An 18,242-nucleotide genomic window follows, 5' to 3' on the forward strand; every position below is an offset into this window, starting at 1 on the left:
TCTGCGTATAGTGTTTTTCCCATGATCAAAATGCCATTAAAATAAAATATTTCAAATTTCTTTGCATCAGCCTAGCATCGGATGAAATTAAATATTATACATATAAATATTATATATTATAAATATAAATATTTTCTTTGCTGCAGTAAGTCATTTAATTTTCGGATCAGGCTGGTGCCTCGTCAAACAAGAGGTGGCAGCATTGTTTAACAGAGACCTGTGACTAATACATGTCCTTCGTTATTTCTGCGGAGTGTAGACCAAATCCCGAGTTTTACTTTTTGTGGGGACCTCTTGCACTTGTGGTGACTATTTATGTGCACCCCGCAAGTTCAAAGCTCTTTTTGAGGGTCAAGACTTGCTTTTGGAGAATAGTTTTGAATTGAATTTTGATACTTTTGAACTTTATGATATGAATAACTTTGAGTTCACAGCTGTACATTTGAATTATTAGTTTGAACTTTTTGATCTCTTAATTTGTTTGAGACTATGTAAATGTGAGGGCGTTCCAAATCTTTGACTGGTACGATACAAATGTGTTAATATTGCATATCGACACAACATTCAAAACATAACATTTTGTTAACCAAAGCTTTTTATTCATCTTCTGATACAAAAGTGTCATTTAAATAACAAACAAGCTTTTAAAAATTCTGTCACTTTTTACAAGGATAAATTAAGTATTTTTCCTATAATACACTGATGATCTCTCCAGACTTTTTAGATCTTACTGGCTAAGATCAGCAATGGTGAAATGAACCCAACATTGATTCATATCTGGGCCATCTCAACATTTACATATCTTATTGCCGGTGTTTTTACTTTGTGGCCTGTTAAAGAAACTTAACCAGTGTGTTGTTTGAAACACCATGGGAGGCAATGCAGTCATACGGGAGGTGGCCGGCAAACGTGATGAGAAAAGGGAAACTGCATTAGCTCAGTTGGATGGTGGTCAGAGCTTTGCTTAATTCACTTTAGCTCAATGTAATCTTTGTTTGACTTTGGAAATTTAATTAGGGTGCCAAGGTATGCTGCTTCGGGGACCACTAGTGGCTGTTCCAGGCTTCTCAGGTTCACCACAATATTTAGAATATCTACAACAAGGTCTCATTTCCCTTGGTAGGCCAAGACACAACCCGAGTCTGTGTAAACAGATATCCTCACCTACTTCTGTAGATTTACCTCAAAATACATATGACAACAAGGCAAGGCACTATCTGGTTTCACATTGATTGCTTCTATCACAAGCCTTTGTGCATTTGAGTTCCCGGTGTTTGAATCATGCTTGTATGTGAACTACATTTGTAAACACACATTACAAATATTATACTTTCCAAGTACTCTGCTTGATTGTCGTGCAAACACACTAGGCTGGTACGCATTGATGAATGAAGTCTTGATGAGACCATTGATGATTTGTCAATTCTCATTTGCATTGAGCAACATATTTTTTCTTTCTTGGAGCGGCTTCATTGTCCAGGTTGAACACAGTGCAGTCCTGACACACATCACTTTAACATGTTGTTTCTCTAGTGGCTTCGGCGATCAAGAATAATTAAATTGACCCTGAAAAGTCAAACTGGAACTGTTATTTGCTGATGTTTTCCCACAAATGAGGTCACTATTAAGTCGATTGTTATCTGTGGCAAGTGGATTTGGTTCCTCCTCTACATGTTTAAATGCATAGTTGCACAAGGGAATATGTTTTCATTGTGTCTTTTGGCATGTGATTGTCTCATAACATTGAACTCTGGCTAATGTTTGGGAAAGGCAGCTTTAATTTCCTGGACTGCCCATTACCCTAGGAGCATATACTGTCCCTGGTTTCCCAGGAGACTAACACATAATTTTGGGGGGAAAAAAAGGCTCTGTAACGATAACAGAGTCTGCTGTTCAATGAACCTAAGCTTTCCATAAATGAATTGCTCTGTGAGTATATACAGACTTTTCTTATGCAAACAATTATGTTGGCATCTTTGTGAAATCAAACTTAATGTTGGCGGACCGCTGAACAATTCTTAAACTACTGGTATATGAAGGTTACATGCTACATGTAGTTGATTCTAGATGATTCATTGGGGACATCATCGTCATTGATGCTGAATGGTGTCATTACAAAAGTATCCAATTAGCAAGTGAATTTCTGTGCAACTGGGTTTTCATAAATCACTCTGCCGTTTAAGTTAATGCACTTGTGTCAGGCACAGACACTTCATGTTTTGAATTATAGTGCATCATTTCAGCTTAGAGCTGGTACCCGTCCCAAATTTGAGAGCAATACAAAAATCTGCATGGATCAATTAGTGTAGATAAAATGAAGTTGGTGAAATGTAAACACTTGGAAATATAAGGTCATTTGACACGTGTAACAAGCATTTGGTCTATTGTGTCTTTTCCATTTGCCATTCATTTAATAGAAAAAGACACAAGACGCTTTGGGGAAACTGCAGCCGGTATTGAAATACCATATGTACATGGACTCATCAATGGCCTTCACAGGCCTTAAAGGTAGAGGGGTTATTGTACTCAGCAGGTTTAGTCTCTGCTGCTCCGCAGAAAATTGAGGCAGAGGTAGACGTGGCACCACACAGCTTAATTTGAGTCCAATTTTCATGATAATGCTCCATTGCTGCCTGTTTTGTCTTTCTTCCTCCTCCTTGAAAGGAAATCTTGAAAGGTCACGGGGCTACTGTTGCTACTAGATTTTGAACCTGTCCACCCTTTTTTCTTCAGTCCAACACTGAAAGGAAATGTCAATCACTGTTGGAGACAGAGATAAATATTCTTGTGGGCTCCCAAACATTTACAGCGTCTTTCACATCCAGTGGTTTGTATTACATCCTCGTTTTGTCGGGGTGAGCATCTGTGAGTTAAAGAAGCAAGTCCGGTCTTGTCCATTCTTTCTCCTCACACCACCGTCTCGTTGCCTGTCCCAGGTTTAATCCAACCCTTGCCCGGGCCTCGCTTGCCACCTCGACTCACCCTGCTGTCTTTGAGTAAGCGGGCGGAGCAGCGTTGCCACGTGTGGAGGGTCTTTGCTGACCAAATCCACATGCCAGAGGTAATCCCTACGAGTAGTGACATAAAGATTCGAAGCATCTCTGATGCAACGTAAGAGTCTTGTGTGGTGGCTTTGAAGTCCCCCCAATGAGCAAGTTGGTAGAGGTAACAGCCAATCACAGTGGAAGCTGGAACTGTGTAGAGCACGGAAAACACTCCAATCTTCACCATTAGACGCTCAAGCTTGTCTGTCTTGGCACCATCTTTCTGCAAATTGGAGCGGATCTTGAAAAGAGCCACGAGGCCGGCACAGATGAATAGGGTGCCTGCATTTCAACATAGAAGCATATTAAGTTATTATTATGTGTAAATAACATCTGGTGCGCTATATTTCTACAAAATCATTCTTGTACACACATTTCAAGATTTCTAGTGATGGGACCCTTGGCTCTTTAACAGGAGATGGTCATTCACGAACTACTAAAAAAAGCTGACAACTGTGTCACTAAGTATAGCAAGCATAAACTGGAGCTATATCATCAATTTACTCTATTTCCCGCCAACGCCGCAGATGCCGGTGGCACCAGAGTCAGAAGTTCTTTCTGGTTGGTCAGAATTTGATGACACTACTGCCGCCTAGTGGCTTGTCATGCTTTGAAATGGATGAAACCTCACTACACAAATTCATGTAGCAGCGATATTTTTCAGTAAACAAAGCCACGTGGTTGTTTTTTTTTTTTTTTTACACATTAAGGGGGGTGAATATGCAGGTTTAAGTAGTCCTAGTTACGTGTAGACAAGGCCTAACATGCTAGGATAACGCACTCTCCAGAAGTGAAGTGGGTTGAAAGGGGCACTGGTGAATGACTCAAATACTGTCATTTACAGTCGAGAGCTGTTCAAAAGACTCAATGTGTTAGTGGGCATCACAAAACTAAAGATTTCCGTTGCATTATGATTCATGTTAAGTAAAACTGGAGTTAAAAATAAAATAGATAATAGTGGAATGCAAACTGCTGTTAAAGACAGTCTTTTCACAGTAAGATCTTCATTGAGATGGAACTTGTCAACAAGATGTGGAAAGTCTCCAAATCAAAATACATCAGTGTCTATTTGCATGATTCAATGGGTGCTTCTGTTTTGGTTAATAACCATGATTAGATGAACTCTCCTGAACTCTCCCCTTTGGGTGTGAATGATAGCAATTATAGCATGTTGTTTATGACTGATCTTATAACTGGATCACTATAGGAAATGTTATAAAACTCGTTATTGTAAGCAAAATTTTAAATTACCTATAAGAAGGTACGTTGCTAGAGGCGCGACAACAAAGCCTGTGAGCGCCTCCTGCTGTAGGTTGCCAACATAACACAGGCCAGTCAGATCGTCAGCATCCACCAGTCTCATTATAAGAATGACAATGGTTTTAACAGCCGGGATAGCCCAAGCTGCTATGTGGAAGTAGGAGCTGTGCATTTCAATGGCCTCATGGCCCCATTTTAATCCTGCAGCCAGGAACCATGTCAGGGTCAGGATCACCCACCTGAATCAAGAAGAAGAGAAAATTAAACAAAGTTCGATTCTATGTTTTTACAATGTGAATACATGGCCATTGCGTGTTGCTCATCATGGCGACATAGTAAAGGGTTACACAACAGATGGTGGTGTCATATTTAAGGCCAGAATTAAGGGCCCTTTGGGTTTGCTTTTCCTGGAAAGGGGAAAGCAAGGGCAAAATCCAAAAGGAAGACTTAAAGCTGTGTTGTTTGATAGCCGCACAACAAGACTGTGAAAAGTGGCCTCATTCCTTTTATATGTGTGAATTCATCCATCAAAAACCGGTTGTTATGGACAGGATGGTAAGATTTTGAACAAAACAGGATGCTTGTCTCACATTTCTCTTGTTGTTCAACAAGAGATATTTTGCATGTGTGCACTACTAACCAGAGAGAGGAGGCCATGCCAAAGAAATAGAGCAGGAGGAAGACGATGGCACAACCCGTGCTCTTAAGTCCTTCCTGCACTAGAATAGGCACTTCGGTAGCGTCCAGGTCACATGATACACGTTCTCTACCCAGAGTCAACCGGACCTAAAGGGGAGATAAAAATACATTGTTAAACTGAAAACCTCTGCTAATCAGTCTGTCTTTCATTTTAAACATCTCTCCAATCATGGTAAAATTCAATTCTGTTAGGACCGTGTTCTGGTAGGACCTTGGCTTTGTGTCGCATGGATATTACGGGGACTTGTTTACTTTTAGCCAAAGATCATCCAGATGGATAACAATGTTACATATGTCTTCACAACTACTCTTGTTGTGCTGTTTTAAATAATCTGCTTTTCCTAATGGACTAAATGTACTCTGTAATCAGTGACCTCTGCCAAGGCTGAACAATAATATGAGATACAGTAAATTCCTCCCTTCAATAAGAGTGGCTACTGAAATGTTGTATGTAGGAGACATGGAACATGTGAAAAGTTGAACTATTTTTCTCATTGCACATATTCATTTTCCTGACGGACATTTCGATGATTGGATTCAAACGTGTTCCTTTTCTGTCGACTGGGTGATAAGTATAAATACCACAGTTTCATGGGTCTCAGTTTCCACCACAATAACTCTGGGCCATTCCACATCTCTCTACGTTTTAGGGGAATTTGCAATGTTTTTAAACTATTCCAGTATCAAACATACTACAATATACAACAAACAAGACTAGAAAATGATGAAATTAAAATATCCTGTGGAATGATGATGAATGATATGAAATGACAAAGAATTCTATTAAATTAAATGGAGTTATACTGGTTAACAATGCAACATATAGGGGGAAACTGTGAAATGTAATAGAAATTATATTAATTGTAAAACTGATTTTGGTGAAACGTGGAATATCGTATACTGAAAGCTGCAATGTGGTATTGAATGATATGGAATAATGAAAAATTACTTTGGTGGAAAATGGATTTTCCTTATACATGGGAGTTTTCATAGTGTTAAAACTCATCAACGAGCTGAACATTTTAATTTAAAACGGGTGTGATGTACATTTGGGAATGAATGGGGATATTTCGCATGAAAAACTTGAAAATTGTGGGAAAACTACGCATTTTGGGAATGTGAAAAAGGATAGGCTGCAAGACGTAACCTTTTGGAATACGCACAGTGGAAGCATGTCAATAAATTAAAGACGAGAATAAAATCTGATTAAATTCAATGCTGTGGAATAATAAATGTTTGAATGGTTCCAGTATTCACACAAGATACATAATCTGATTTGTGCATGCCTGAAATCCCTTATCTCAGTGAGAAACCATGCCATTTATAGTCTTAGAAATGGCGGTGAAGAAGAAAAAGAAGAGGTAAACTCCTGCGCGTACAGTGAGAACTGATTTACCAGGTAAGCAACACTGTACAGATTGCAGCACATGGACAGGAAGATGATGGGCCTCTCAGGGTAGGAAAATCGTTGGGAATCCAACAGAAAGGTCAGGACCGTTAAAGTGGTGGAGAGGAAGCACAGCACAGCCCATACTGCCATCCAGGCATCCGTGAACACTTTAGCCCCGCGCCTGTAGAGCCCGCTGTCATAGCCGCACTGGAGTACGCAGCTATCCGTCTGCTTCAGCCACGTGTATTGTTCGGGTGCAGATCCCAAGGCCTGGCATTCCTCCTGGTGCGGAGGATGGCGATAATACGGCGGATCCTCGTCTCCTGGACCCTCCATGCACATGTGGTTGTGGTCATTCTGAGGCGGGAAGAGGCTGCAGTTGAGCACCTGCATTGGGAAAAAAATGAGGAATAATTTATTATAGTGATATGAAGAGAAGCTCCTCATTTCACATTCGCCACATACAGCAGCTCAAGGACTCTGATTTAATTATTGGTGAAGGCTGTTGACTCACCTCTGGCCAGATGAAACCAAACTCATGAAGCACTGGCAGGCATTTTCTCTTGACAGACAAACACATGCTGCCACATGGTCCGATGGGAATCGGCACTTTGTCGGTGCACATTGGCACATAGACCGAGCACAGGAAGAACTGGGGAAAAAGAAAATTTGATATTTACTCCTAAAGACCGGGTATCGAAATCAAGACTGAGCCAAGGAATGTAGCAAAGAATCTTGAAATTGCTGCTTCCTTACAAAAAAGTAAACCGTCAGACACTGTTGATTTTTCTCTTGACAAAACAAAAAATCTGACTTCGACGTATCTGCTATTACCATAAATGGCAGTATGAACACTCCTATGGCTTGTTTTGATATACTCTCTGCACACCATTGCATCATCCAAAAGCATTGCATCACGTCTACCCCTTGCAGGTCAACATTTCCACTTATAGTAGCACAAACTAAAATAAAAACACACACACCACTCGAGTCAAGAAACCATAGCCAACATCAACCTGCTTCAAGGTTAGACACACAACCCTGCGTCTCCAAAAAACAACCCGAGGAGTAAACACAAGGGCCATGAGCCATGTAATGCTCCATAATCCCACTTAATCCAACGCTCAATTTTCTGTGCCATGGCAACTGTTTTGAAACAGATCTATAAGTCTGACTTTCAAAGACATTTTCAAGAATACAGTTGCATTTTACTATTTCAGGTGGTCACAATGTTGTCATTTTAAGGGATCCTAAAGGTTTGAGTTGAAAGTTGAGTTGAGGTGTCAGATTCTTATGAGGGCTAAAATATCAATTTAGTGTACACATTTAAACATGCTTTAAGGTTTGAAAGCAATAGCTAGGAGTGAACGAACGGTATTTTATGGCGCATACAAAGACATGGCCGTTTTTGTCTGTATAATGAGTTTGCGTCTTGCCAGTTTGTGACTTCATGCTGTGCATGATTTGAATGCAGAGATGACTGAGAAATGTTGAGGGTGTTTTCCCTGACCACTGGTAAACTGAGCCCTGCCACTTCTGTGCCTGAAGCTGCTCTGGTTATTTGCCAGGAAGCCTCCCATTAGAGCAAATGTTAGGGGATATGATTTCCCTTTCACCTTTCCTCCCTCTTGTGTGTGTGTGTGTGGGGGTGTCGGCTAATCTTACAGGGCAATTTTCAGCAGAGCAGGGCTGTGGCGTTTCTAGTTCCTGTTCTGTCTGTCTGCCTCACACACAGAGCACAAATGTCTTTTGAAGCACTTTGCTTACTGTGGCACATTCATAGCACTTTTGCCCTGCATCCAAACACCTGTCCACACCAAGTTGTTCAAGATGTAAAAACAGTAAACGGGTCATGAATAATTGGTGAAAATTGCCGACATTTGGATTTTTTACAGTGATTACACAACTTCTAACATGAAAATGTCATAAAAGCTCTACTAACACGGGTTAATGTATACTGCACATATACAGTACAGTTTGAACTCACCTTCCCATTTAATTTCTTAAAGCAATGAAGGCCACTCATTTTTCCTTAGCTAGCTGTTTGGTTCTTCTGTTCTATGAATTTGAACAGATTTGCAACAGGACTGTCGCATATTAACCCGACCTACACAACAAAACTGATTGTCCCAACCCCAATGATAAAGCAAGAAATTCCACTAAGTAACCTTGATAAGAAACGCCGGTTAAGTGAAAACCATTTCAGGTGGCAACCTCATGAAAATCCTCAAGAAAATGTCAACATTGTGCAAGACAGTAGTCAGAGCAACGGGTGGCTATTTTGAAGAAACAAAGATATAAAACATGTTTTCAATTAGTTCACCTTTTTTGTCAAGTATACATAACTCCGCGAGATTAATTCATAGTTTTATATCTTCAGTGAGGATCTACAATATGAGTAGTCATGAAAATAAAGAAAGCAAATTGAATGAGGTGTGTCTACACTTTTGGCTTTTACTGTATATTGCACAGAAATCTGTGCCTATTAGTTGAATTAGCAATAAGAATTGGCTATAATTTAGTAGCATTAATGGCAACAGGTAGAGGGAGGCTAATTGTGCTGTCTCAGTGCCAAGCCAAAAAGTTTTTTCCATATCGTAGCACTGACTGATGAAATACCAAGATGTGCAAATGTGTTAACTGGGTACAAGTTGCCCACAATTCAGGAAATTTTCAAATGAAACCAAAACACTGAATTTGAGGGAGTATCTAACAATTTGATTAGTGGTACTTTAAATCTATAAACAAAGATGCATTATTCGTAGCTGGTTCTTTTTTTTTTTTTTAATGGACAGTGGATTTAGATACTTTCCTGACTTGTTTGGCAATTCACTGGTGTACAGTGCAAACCAATGAGGCATGGAGTGAGGATGGTTGGCAAGATTACAAAATTGCCATTACATTGGACATTAGAGTGATATGAACTTTCTAGCTCATAATGCAGTAATTCCTCCTCGTGGTCCCATCAAAGTGAATACTTTTACTGGTGGCAGCTCTTTGTTTTCATGCGCTCCCTTTCCTCCATCCACGCACCCATGCACGCACGCAGGCACAGGCTTGCTGCAAGCAGACAGTCTGGACCCAGCATTGGCTATTTGGATCTCTATCCCTCAACGTGTGCGTGTGCCTTAGCCACGGTTCTCGCTGTCACGAGCTGTTCTGTTGCAGACTGTTTATAAATACACACTCGACGCGGGTCCCATATGTGTGCGGTACCTTGAGCTGGCTGGAGCAGCCGTACTGAATGAGCGGAGTGAAGGTGGTCAGCTGAAGTTCGGCGTCAGACTGGAGCACGTTGCCGACCAAATTGGGCATTTTGGTGACGTTGTATCCCAGGCCCTGACACATGCTTATCCGGATGGGGTCGCAGGTCATCTCCTCCACATCATCGCCGAAGCCGCGCACCACGCGCGGCGGCGCGAGCAGCCCGGGGAGTAAGAGCAGTACTGCCCGAGTGAGCCACACCATCATCCCCTGCATGCTCACTCCGCAACAGAGATTATTCCTTCAAAAACCTCACCTTGGAAACAGTCCAAACTGGTAGTCACCTTATCCTATTTGGATGCATATATCCAGAGAAAACGCTGAAACAAAACTAAAAGACTGTGGACCTAAAAAATTGTGCATGCTCTTGCAAGCCAAAGCAAATCCCACATTTCTTCCTTGTAGATTCAGTTTAAGTCGGCGAACCGCGTCGCAGATCCAGCTTTTGCGCATTCAAGCTCCAGGCGACCGGCTTCTAGTTCTAACTTTATTGTCTGTTTGCGGGAGCACTATTCCGTACGTCCACTACACAGCCAACCAATCCCTGCGCCCCACTTCTCTGTCTCTGACCAACCCCCAAATCGGGGGCGGGGTCCAGTTAAAAAAAAAAATCCTTCTCAACCCTTGTGCCTCATCCTCGAATTTTCCTCTCTAATTCGAACATGTGATTAAGCATAGCCAATTTTGACAGAAAGATACAAAAAACGATTTTCAGTGGTTAAGCATAACAGAAAAGCGTTCAGTTCATATTGTGCAGTATTTTGTCCAATCCTCTGAACTTTAGATACTCCACATCAAAAGAAAAGCGTAAGCGAAATAAGACACTAAGAGCTGAAATTTCACCCATGTTGACATTTTTGAAATGTCAACATAGCATGACCACTTAATCACATTACCAGGAGTGTGCCATCCATAGGTTAAAACACTGCGAGGATGATATGGAAGACTATGACCCCAAAATGGTCAAAATACTGCACACGGTTTAAAACAATCCTTGGAAAATACAATTGTATGGATTGAACTCACACTCTAAATCAGTGGTTCTCATATGGAGGCACGTGTACCCCTGCGGTACATGAAAATTTAAAATATACTCAAAAAGTAGCATCCATGCAAACATCCTTTAAAGTAACTAATCCTATGAATGCTTGAAAAAAACTATAAATTCTATATTTAGTGGGATATTCAATTTAAACAAACAATCTCTCCATGTCAGTTGTATTCAAACCAAACTAAAGCCACACGCCGTCAGCTACCTTTCACTTTGAATTTTTGTTTAAAAAGTTAATTCATTCTTTCAGAGAACAGATCTTTACAGTGATCCAAAGGAGAATGCTTTTGTAGATGAATGTGCATAACCTTTTTTTAAGCAATTGAGTTATTGTTTTCTTTCTTATTTGTTTCCAAATAGTTCAAGAGAGGGCATCACGATGGAGGAGTGGTTAACATGTCCGGTTCACACTTCAGAGATTCTAAGTTCGATCCCGGCTCCAGCCTTCCTGCGTGGATTTCCCCGTGCCTGTTTGGGGTCTCTTCGGGAACTCCAGCTTCCTCTCACATTACGAAACCATTCATGGTAGGCATATTGGACACTATAAATTGTCCTTATGTGTGATTGGGAGCATGAATGGTTGTTTGTCTTTGTGTGCCCTGCAGTTGTCTGGCAAAAAGTTCAGGCCTACTGGCCTAAAACGGGTTAGGCACCATCAAGCCAGCAGCCCTAGTGAGGATAAAGCTACAGAAAATGAAAGCAAAGACAGTTCAAGAGAGACCACTATATTAAAAAAAAAAAAAAAGGAGTTTCATTATTCAGACAATGTAGGCCCACCATTCTTTTTGAATTCATTTTCTTTTTCAACCCCAAAATGCTTGTCACTATTAAGGGGGTACTTGGCTGAAAACAAATATTTCACAGGGGGTACATCACTGAAAAAAGGTTGAGGATGACTGCTCTAAAGGCCCATCACCTCTAAATGGCTCTGACATTGTAATTGAAAGTAGGCCCTTAAGTCATGCTGAAGCACTGCAAATCTGTTTTGCATTGCGATTAATGCAGACACTGGACAGGTATTGTTTGGTTGAGGCACCCTGGAAGAGGTTTTCACCTTTCCAGCATGAAATGAGCAGTGAAGAGTGACGGCACTTCAGGGAGAAACTGCCACTGTTGGCTAGATTATGTTTTTGTCTGTTTTGCTCACTTTTGACTCAGCTGACGCAAATTCCAGATGTACTTGCACTTACCAGGTTGAGGTTTTCAGAGCTTAGGGACTTGTAAATACTCTACTATTGTATCGAAAGTAGGAAACAGAATAGAAATGTGCTCATGCAATGCCAGTCAAAAGTCTAGAACCATCCAATAGTTGTTTTGCCCAATGAAATCGAGATTGATACTGACATAATTGATATTATTATGAGATTTTGATATTATTATGAGATTTTGAGTCATTTGGTGATCAAAAGAATGTAACAAAACAAAATCCATCCATCCATCCATCCATCCATCCATCCATCCATCCATCCATCTGTCTTTCAATTGCAGGGCACACAAAGATGAACAACGGGCATTCGTCGCTGTGCGAACACACCAAGGAACAATACACCAGCCCAACACAGCTATTGTATACCCTGCATGTGTTTTTGGAATGCGGGAAGAAAAAGAGTTCATGGGGCAAACTCACACAGGCACAGGGAGAACATGTGCTGCCATCATACTGCCCTCAACATAGCATCAATGACTTAACCAGCAAACCACCCTTCCCCCAACATACACACACACATGCACGTATGCACACACAGACACACACACACACACACACACGCACACACACTCCTGATAACCATCAACTCCATGGGTACAACACTCTATTGTTTTAGCTTAGTGATAATTTATAATAGTGCTAATAAATCGTGATACCTGATATAGCCACAGGGGGTATTGTGATCATACATATGTGAGTATGCTTGTGAGAGCATCTGAGTACATGCACATGTAATGTGCATATATAATTTATATATAAATGTGAAATTAATTTATTGATTTTGGTGGGGTTCATAAATTAAATTAAAAAAACAAAATCGAATTGACCCTAGTATCATGCCATTTTTCTGAATGTGAATCGGCACAGCAAACCCTGCTGTCCCACATTGGGAACATGCCATCAGAAAGCTCAATTCGTTAGGATCTGATTTCACATCCCATGATCCTTCAACACAGAAGGAGAAGGTACTTGTTCCAGTATGACATGAATGAAAAGAGTTGAAATTACTCTCTAATGGTTTATTGTATAAATTGCTACATCTACTGTGTGATTGACGTGGACCAAACAAACGACTTTGCGAGAAAAAACAAATCCAGCCCTCAACATAGAGACTACCCTGGCTACAACGGGATGCCTAGCCCCCTAGCTAGAATGCTAGAGTCACACTGAGTGGCTAATGATCACAATCGTGGTAAAAGCAAAGAAATTATTGAGGTAGCAATCGACATGGTATCTAATTCAAACGTTCAATGAAACACTGGTGGACTGAGAGTTTGGTCGGATAGAGGGAAGACAATTTGCTGCAGTGGAATGTTAAAAGTTTTTCCTTTGACAATTTTTCCCCCTGCTTTTTATGAAATATTTGTCTATATTTTTTTTGGTATCCATAATGCTTATAGTTTCTGACCATCTACTTCCAAGCACAAACAAAACAAACCAGCAATGAGATGATGGAGGGCATCACATGAATGTGAGGAGATTTGGCTTACTGTGAAATATCATAAATATTATGATTATGCTGACCCGTTAATTGATAGTGACTGCATGCAGTGGGCCAGGAATTGCACTGTAAATATACCGTCAATGTGTGTCAAACACTTCATGTGGGAAGAAGACGGGTTTCGGATTTTCAGCCGGGCACTTGAGGCTACTGATGGAAGCAATCAAATTGAATCCACTGATGGTAGGTTCATATGACCAGCATGCAATTCCGAACTAATCATCTGTTATAACATCAGGTCCTGTTATTAATGAAGTGAACGGGTAAACATATAAAGCTCCGGAGTGGACAAGATGTCAGCAGTGTGGACACCATGCACTTTGAGGTTTGTGTGGGTTTTGCTTTCCGAATTCTGGAAAGCTACTGCACTTTCCACTGCTTTGGGCCAAGTGAAAGTAGCCTGTATTTTCAAATGATCTATCCCACACATTTCTCAAATAACAGTCAGAAGATTTTTTTTTTCTGTGTGAATACGAGTAGAATGAACTTCAACATCTTGATCATTCTGAAAAACGTGACTTTTAAATGTGTTCACAACATTTATTATCAATTGCCTAGGACGGTCTTGGATTTTGCTACTCCCACTTTGAATCAAGGTCTTACAACATCAGATTCACTTTGTTCAGGTTAAGGACAAGATTTTGCTGTCAACATCCTGTAAACCGACTTGTCCTAAATAGACATAATTTTATCTTTCCTTCTACAGCCAATAATACACATTTTATTTATTGTCATTCGCCACAGTAATAAAGCAATTGTTTGCTCCTCGCTTTAAAAGTGCAGTTTTGTGCCGTGTCTGCGTAATCCAAGGGTCTTATTCAACTTTAAAGAAAAAAAACAATATGAACAATTTCAAGTTTTTGTGTCGGTTTACATGACCTTTCAAAACCCCAGTTGGCATTTTAAAAGAGTTTTTGGCTGCATGTCAACATAGTAAACATATTTAAGTCAGACTCACTTAGTGTGTAGCAATGTAAGATGGTCCGCAGTGACTTGTGGATAGAACATCCGCAGAACACAAAGCTCTTTCAATGGTGATATTGTGATCATGTTAATATGCACGAATATTACTGAAAAGGGGTGACCCAGGGGTTTTATTTGTTTTGTTCTTTTGATAAGCCAACTATGAAGAAATTTGGGTTTTTCCATACCTACATACCCTTTCAAAACCCAAATATTGTCAGTTTTCAAGTTTTGAAAAGATTATTGACTGCACATGTACATGTACTATGTTTACATGCATTTGTTACAGTTTTAGATCAGAATACTGAAATTGATCACAATTATACAGGAGAAACACATTATTTTGACAATTCACCCAACACATCTAATGGTAAAAATAAGAACTACGAGTGTATTAGACCAAATGTGTTAACTAATATTCTTGATATCTGTAAACTGTAAACCTCTGTGAAAAAATATAATGTTGCTGTAAGAATAATATCCTGCATATCCACTTCACATTCTGTCTTTGTTTTTTCTTCATCCAAATCAAATCTCCAGTGTGTCCTGTTAGCCAAACAACATAGTGGAAAAATGGGTAAAAAAAAATATTTTTCACAGAATAGCAGTAATTATCAATTTTCATGACACTTGATTCAAACGTGAAAATAAAATCATTACTTCCCATACCTAATCCTCCCCTTTTATTCACCTGTTGCGTATTCGATTTGGGTTTGTACATCTGTCATTTTTAAAAAATGTAGTTCTTACATTTGAGTATTTACCATCATTTTTTTTTTTTATTAAATTCCCAAATGAGAATTTGTTTCAGGTTGCTAAAAATATTTCACAATATGGAAATATGCCAAATGATATGTCCCTGAGTATATTAGTAGTCAAAAATAAACTTTGCACCATTTTAGTGAAATTGCTCTCGATGTTGGGATGTTACCACTGTAGTACTTCAGTTTGAGAGCAAACCAAGGACAGAAAAAAAAAGCAGCAAGTGTGTATCAGACACCACATAGCATCTCATGGCTCAAGGCCCAGTCCTCCAAGTGTGGTATTAATAGGCCTGCCAACTCCTTGGAATGGTGTGACTATGCATAACTGACAGACCTGCCTATAGGGGTGTACTCGCTCTGGTTAATTTGACATGTTATTTTGAAATGTTATTTTCTACATAAACTATAAACCTCTGTATTTGCACAGTGTGTGACATGGTATTATGATTATTGATGTTATTATGATTTGACTAGAAAGAGTTTTGCAGGTGTTCTGTCCCATGTGGGCGAGCAGGGTCAGGTTACCTTAATTTACACCCAGGCATCAATAAGAATGTTGCACTGCGGAGATGATAACGGACACTCAGAATGTCAACAACTTTGCCTCAGTAGTAATGAAGCAGTAAAGTAACAGAAGTAACTCTAGGACTTTTACAACTAAGAAAAATCTCTCTATAAAAAAAAGGATTCTCTTGCAAAATATTCTACTGTGTTTTATTTTCCTGGATGTGGGACTCTGAATTTATTTAGACCCTGGTTTATATGATAAAACTACCCTTTTAAAATTTGGTTATATGTTCAAAACACATTAAAGCGCAAGAGTCCTATAAGAATATGTTGGTCTGTCGTGCAACAAAAATGGTTTACGATGGATTATTTACTTGTTGCTTCCAAGCGCACAAAACTTTCCTGATATAGTCCAAAAATTCCAACTTAAATGTACATGTTGCATGTTACAATACTACTCAAACGCTGATATGGTGTAAGGGCCACGGTGCAACCTCTCCAAAATCTACAGCGTTTCAAGATTTCTTTACATAAGCATTTATCATGTTTTGGTATGGAGCTCCTCGTGTATTTTGTTACATGTAGTAAAATGATTTATAAATTAGATTAGGAAAAATTTGATTTTCACTCAAATCTCCAAGATACACAAAGAACCAGCCCAGACACATGCAGTCTGGAGGTTGCCTTGCACATGGGCACCATGATTGTCGAGTTCAGTCAAGTTTATTTGTATAGCCCTGAATCGCCACAGTCTCAAAAGGCTTCACAGGTGTAAAAGAAATCATACAGAACATCACAAATACACAATGGCATTCCCTGAACAAAGCGCTCAGAAGTGGAAGGAAAAACTCAAAAATCCCATCTGGGGAAAATGAGAAAACCTTCAGAAGGGACCACAGGTGGGAGGAGCCCCCTTCCAGGCTCAACAGGATGCATTGGATGCCTTTATTGCATTGAAGTAGCTGATCATCTCTCCAAAAGGTGTTTCAATTTCCATATATTTTGTTTCTGCAGAAAACATTGCTTTTAAGATCCAAACAATGAGCAATCCATCAATAAATAAAATGATTTTTTTCTCCCTCGGTAATCCCCTGGATGAGACACAACCTTTAAAGTAAGGAGAGGGAAGCCATCCAGACTTTTTTAGATCAATATAACAAAATCAACACAGCCAATTATGATTTGAATTAGGTTTTCAGCTTCTTCACTGCACCATGAAGACATTGCCAAGCACATCATGTGAATTAAATCCTATGCAGCAGAAAAAAATATTTTGCCATGCATAAGGATGGTCTATTCATTTCTAATTCTGGGTACTTTTTTGCAGCAGTAGCTTCAGCCCAAGGCGACTCCGTGTGGTGTCAGGCAGCAGATTGCTGATAGATGGTTCCTGTCCATGTCTGTAAATGGGCCTCTTGTTGGAGAGTTAACCCCTGTAACCCTGCTCGTCTGTAACTCCACACTGCTCTCTTACTGCCTAGGGCAGATGCTTTTTTTTCCCCCTTCAGAAATCTGATGAGCAGGTGGTAGTAGCCTTGTTGGGAAGCGGCGGATGTACACACACACACACACACACACACACACACACACACACACAAAGAGGGGGGGGGGGGGGGGGGTCAATTCCCATGCTGATTGGCTATGTGGATGAGAATTTGGCCCACAAAAAAATAAGATACATTTATATCACTTCCTTTGTGCATCTGCACCACCAGATGATGGCTGCTTCCTCTGATTCTTGAAACGTCATGAAGGCACAATTTAATGGCAGCTGAAAACAAATATGCAAGATAAATGAGGACAAAGGTCAACAAGTAGGCTTGGTAAGATAATTTCTTTCATGGTGCTGTTACTGAGTGGTTTCGTCTGTATTTAGGATTCATCAGTCAGAATTATGTACTTTATCTATCTTGCAAAAGTCAAAATAGGACACAATGAGATTCAGCAACAGATTATCTTCTGTGTTCATTTAGCATAAAGTCATCTGTTTTCTGACCTCGTGCAGATGCGTCTGTCACTTGTGCTTCGCCTCTTATCCGCATTTTCATTTATTAAGCTGAGTAATTCAAATTGTGCCCATTTCAGCTTTCAAGTCATGTGTTAATCTCTACCAGTACTTTCCAAACTTCATTTGCACGTCCCACTTTTTGGAAATAAATCTTGAGGAGCCCTTTCAAAATATTTTTAGGGGATGAGGATAAATAGAGTTCTGCTATATTGGGTCTTAAAATTATTTTTTTGCATGTGGTTTTATTCCTGATGTTTGAGGTTTATATGCCTGCTTGTTATCCTAGTCTCTAAGTTTGTTTTGGGTATTGTTTGTTACTTTGTATACTGTTTTTGTTCTTTTTTGCTTTGCTGCTATACTGAATTAAATAAACATTTTTGAGCACAGCAACCTCTCTGCTTGCCCTCGTTTGGGTCCGCAACCTCCACATCCTCCTCAACACCTCTGAACTCTGACACAAAATGTAAAAATCAAATTAGCCTTGCTCCAAAATAGTGTTTAACAATGGTGAAATACAAACGATTTTAGCAATAGAGTGGCAGGCTGTCAAGTGTAAGATTCACTAAAAGAATTGCTTGAGCCCA

General features: G+C 39.8%; 1 protein-coding gene across 1 annotated transcript; it reads right to left on the reverse strand.

Moving 5' to 3' along the window:
- Positions 1-577: 577 nt before the first annotated feature.
- Positions 578-10,124, reverse strand: fzd4 (frizzled class receptor 4). The gene is made up of 6 exons (XM_088428230.1): positions 9,610-10,124; positions 6,908-7,045; positions 6,400-6,780; positions 4,945-5,090; positions 4,296-4,543; positions 578-3,326 (listed from the first exon to the last, which is right to left on the reverse strand). The coding sequence occupies exons 1-6, from the start codon at positions 9,871-9,873 to the stop codon at positions 2,908-2,910; spliced, it is 1,596 nt and encodes a 531-aa protein (XP_088284356.1). The 5' UTR covers positions 9,874-10,124; the 3' UTR covers positions 578-2,907.
- Between the last annotated feature and the right edge of the window lie 8,118 nt (positions 10,125-18,242).

Source organism: Hippichthys cyanospilos, chromosome 11 (assembly GCF_059441005.1).
Source record: "Hippichthys cyanospilos isolate Australia breed blue-spotted pipefish chromosome 11, RoL_Hcya_1.0, whole genome shotgun sequence".
Lineage (NCBI taxonomy): Eukaryota > Metazoa > Chordata > Actinopteri > Syngnathiformes > Syngnathidae > Hippichthys > Hippichthys cyanospilos.

Bases quoted from the DNA above. Each gene is read 5' to 3' on its own strand.
- fzd4 (XM_088428230.1), bottom strand. From the start codon at position 9,873: ATGCAGGGGATGATGGTGTGGCTCACTCGGGCAGTACTGCTCTTACTC. The intron at 4,544-4,944 runs GTTAGTAGTGCA...TTCTTGATTCAG, and splicing joins GGCATGGCCTCCTCTCTCTG to GTGGGTGATCCTGACCCTGA. The intron at 3,327-4,295 runs GTAATTTAAAAT...GTTGAAATGCAG, and splicing joins AGCAACGTACCTTCTTATAG to GCACCCTATTCATCTGTGCC.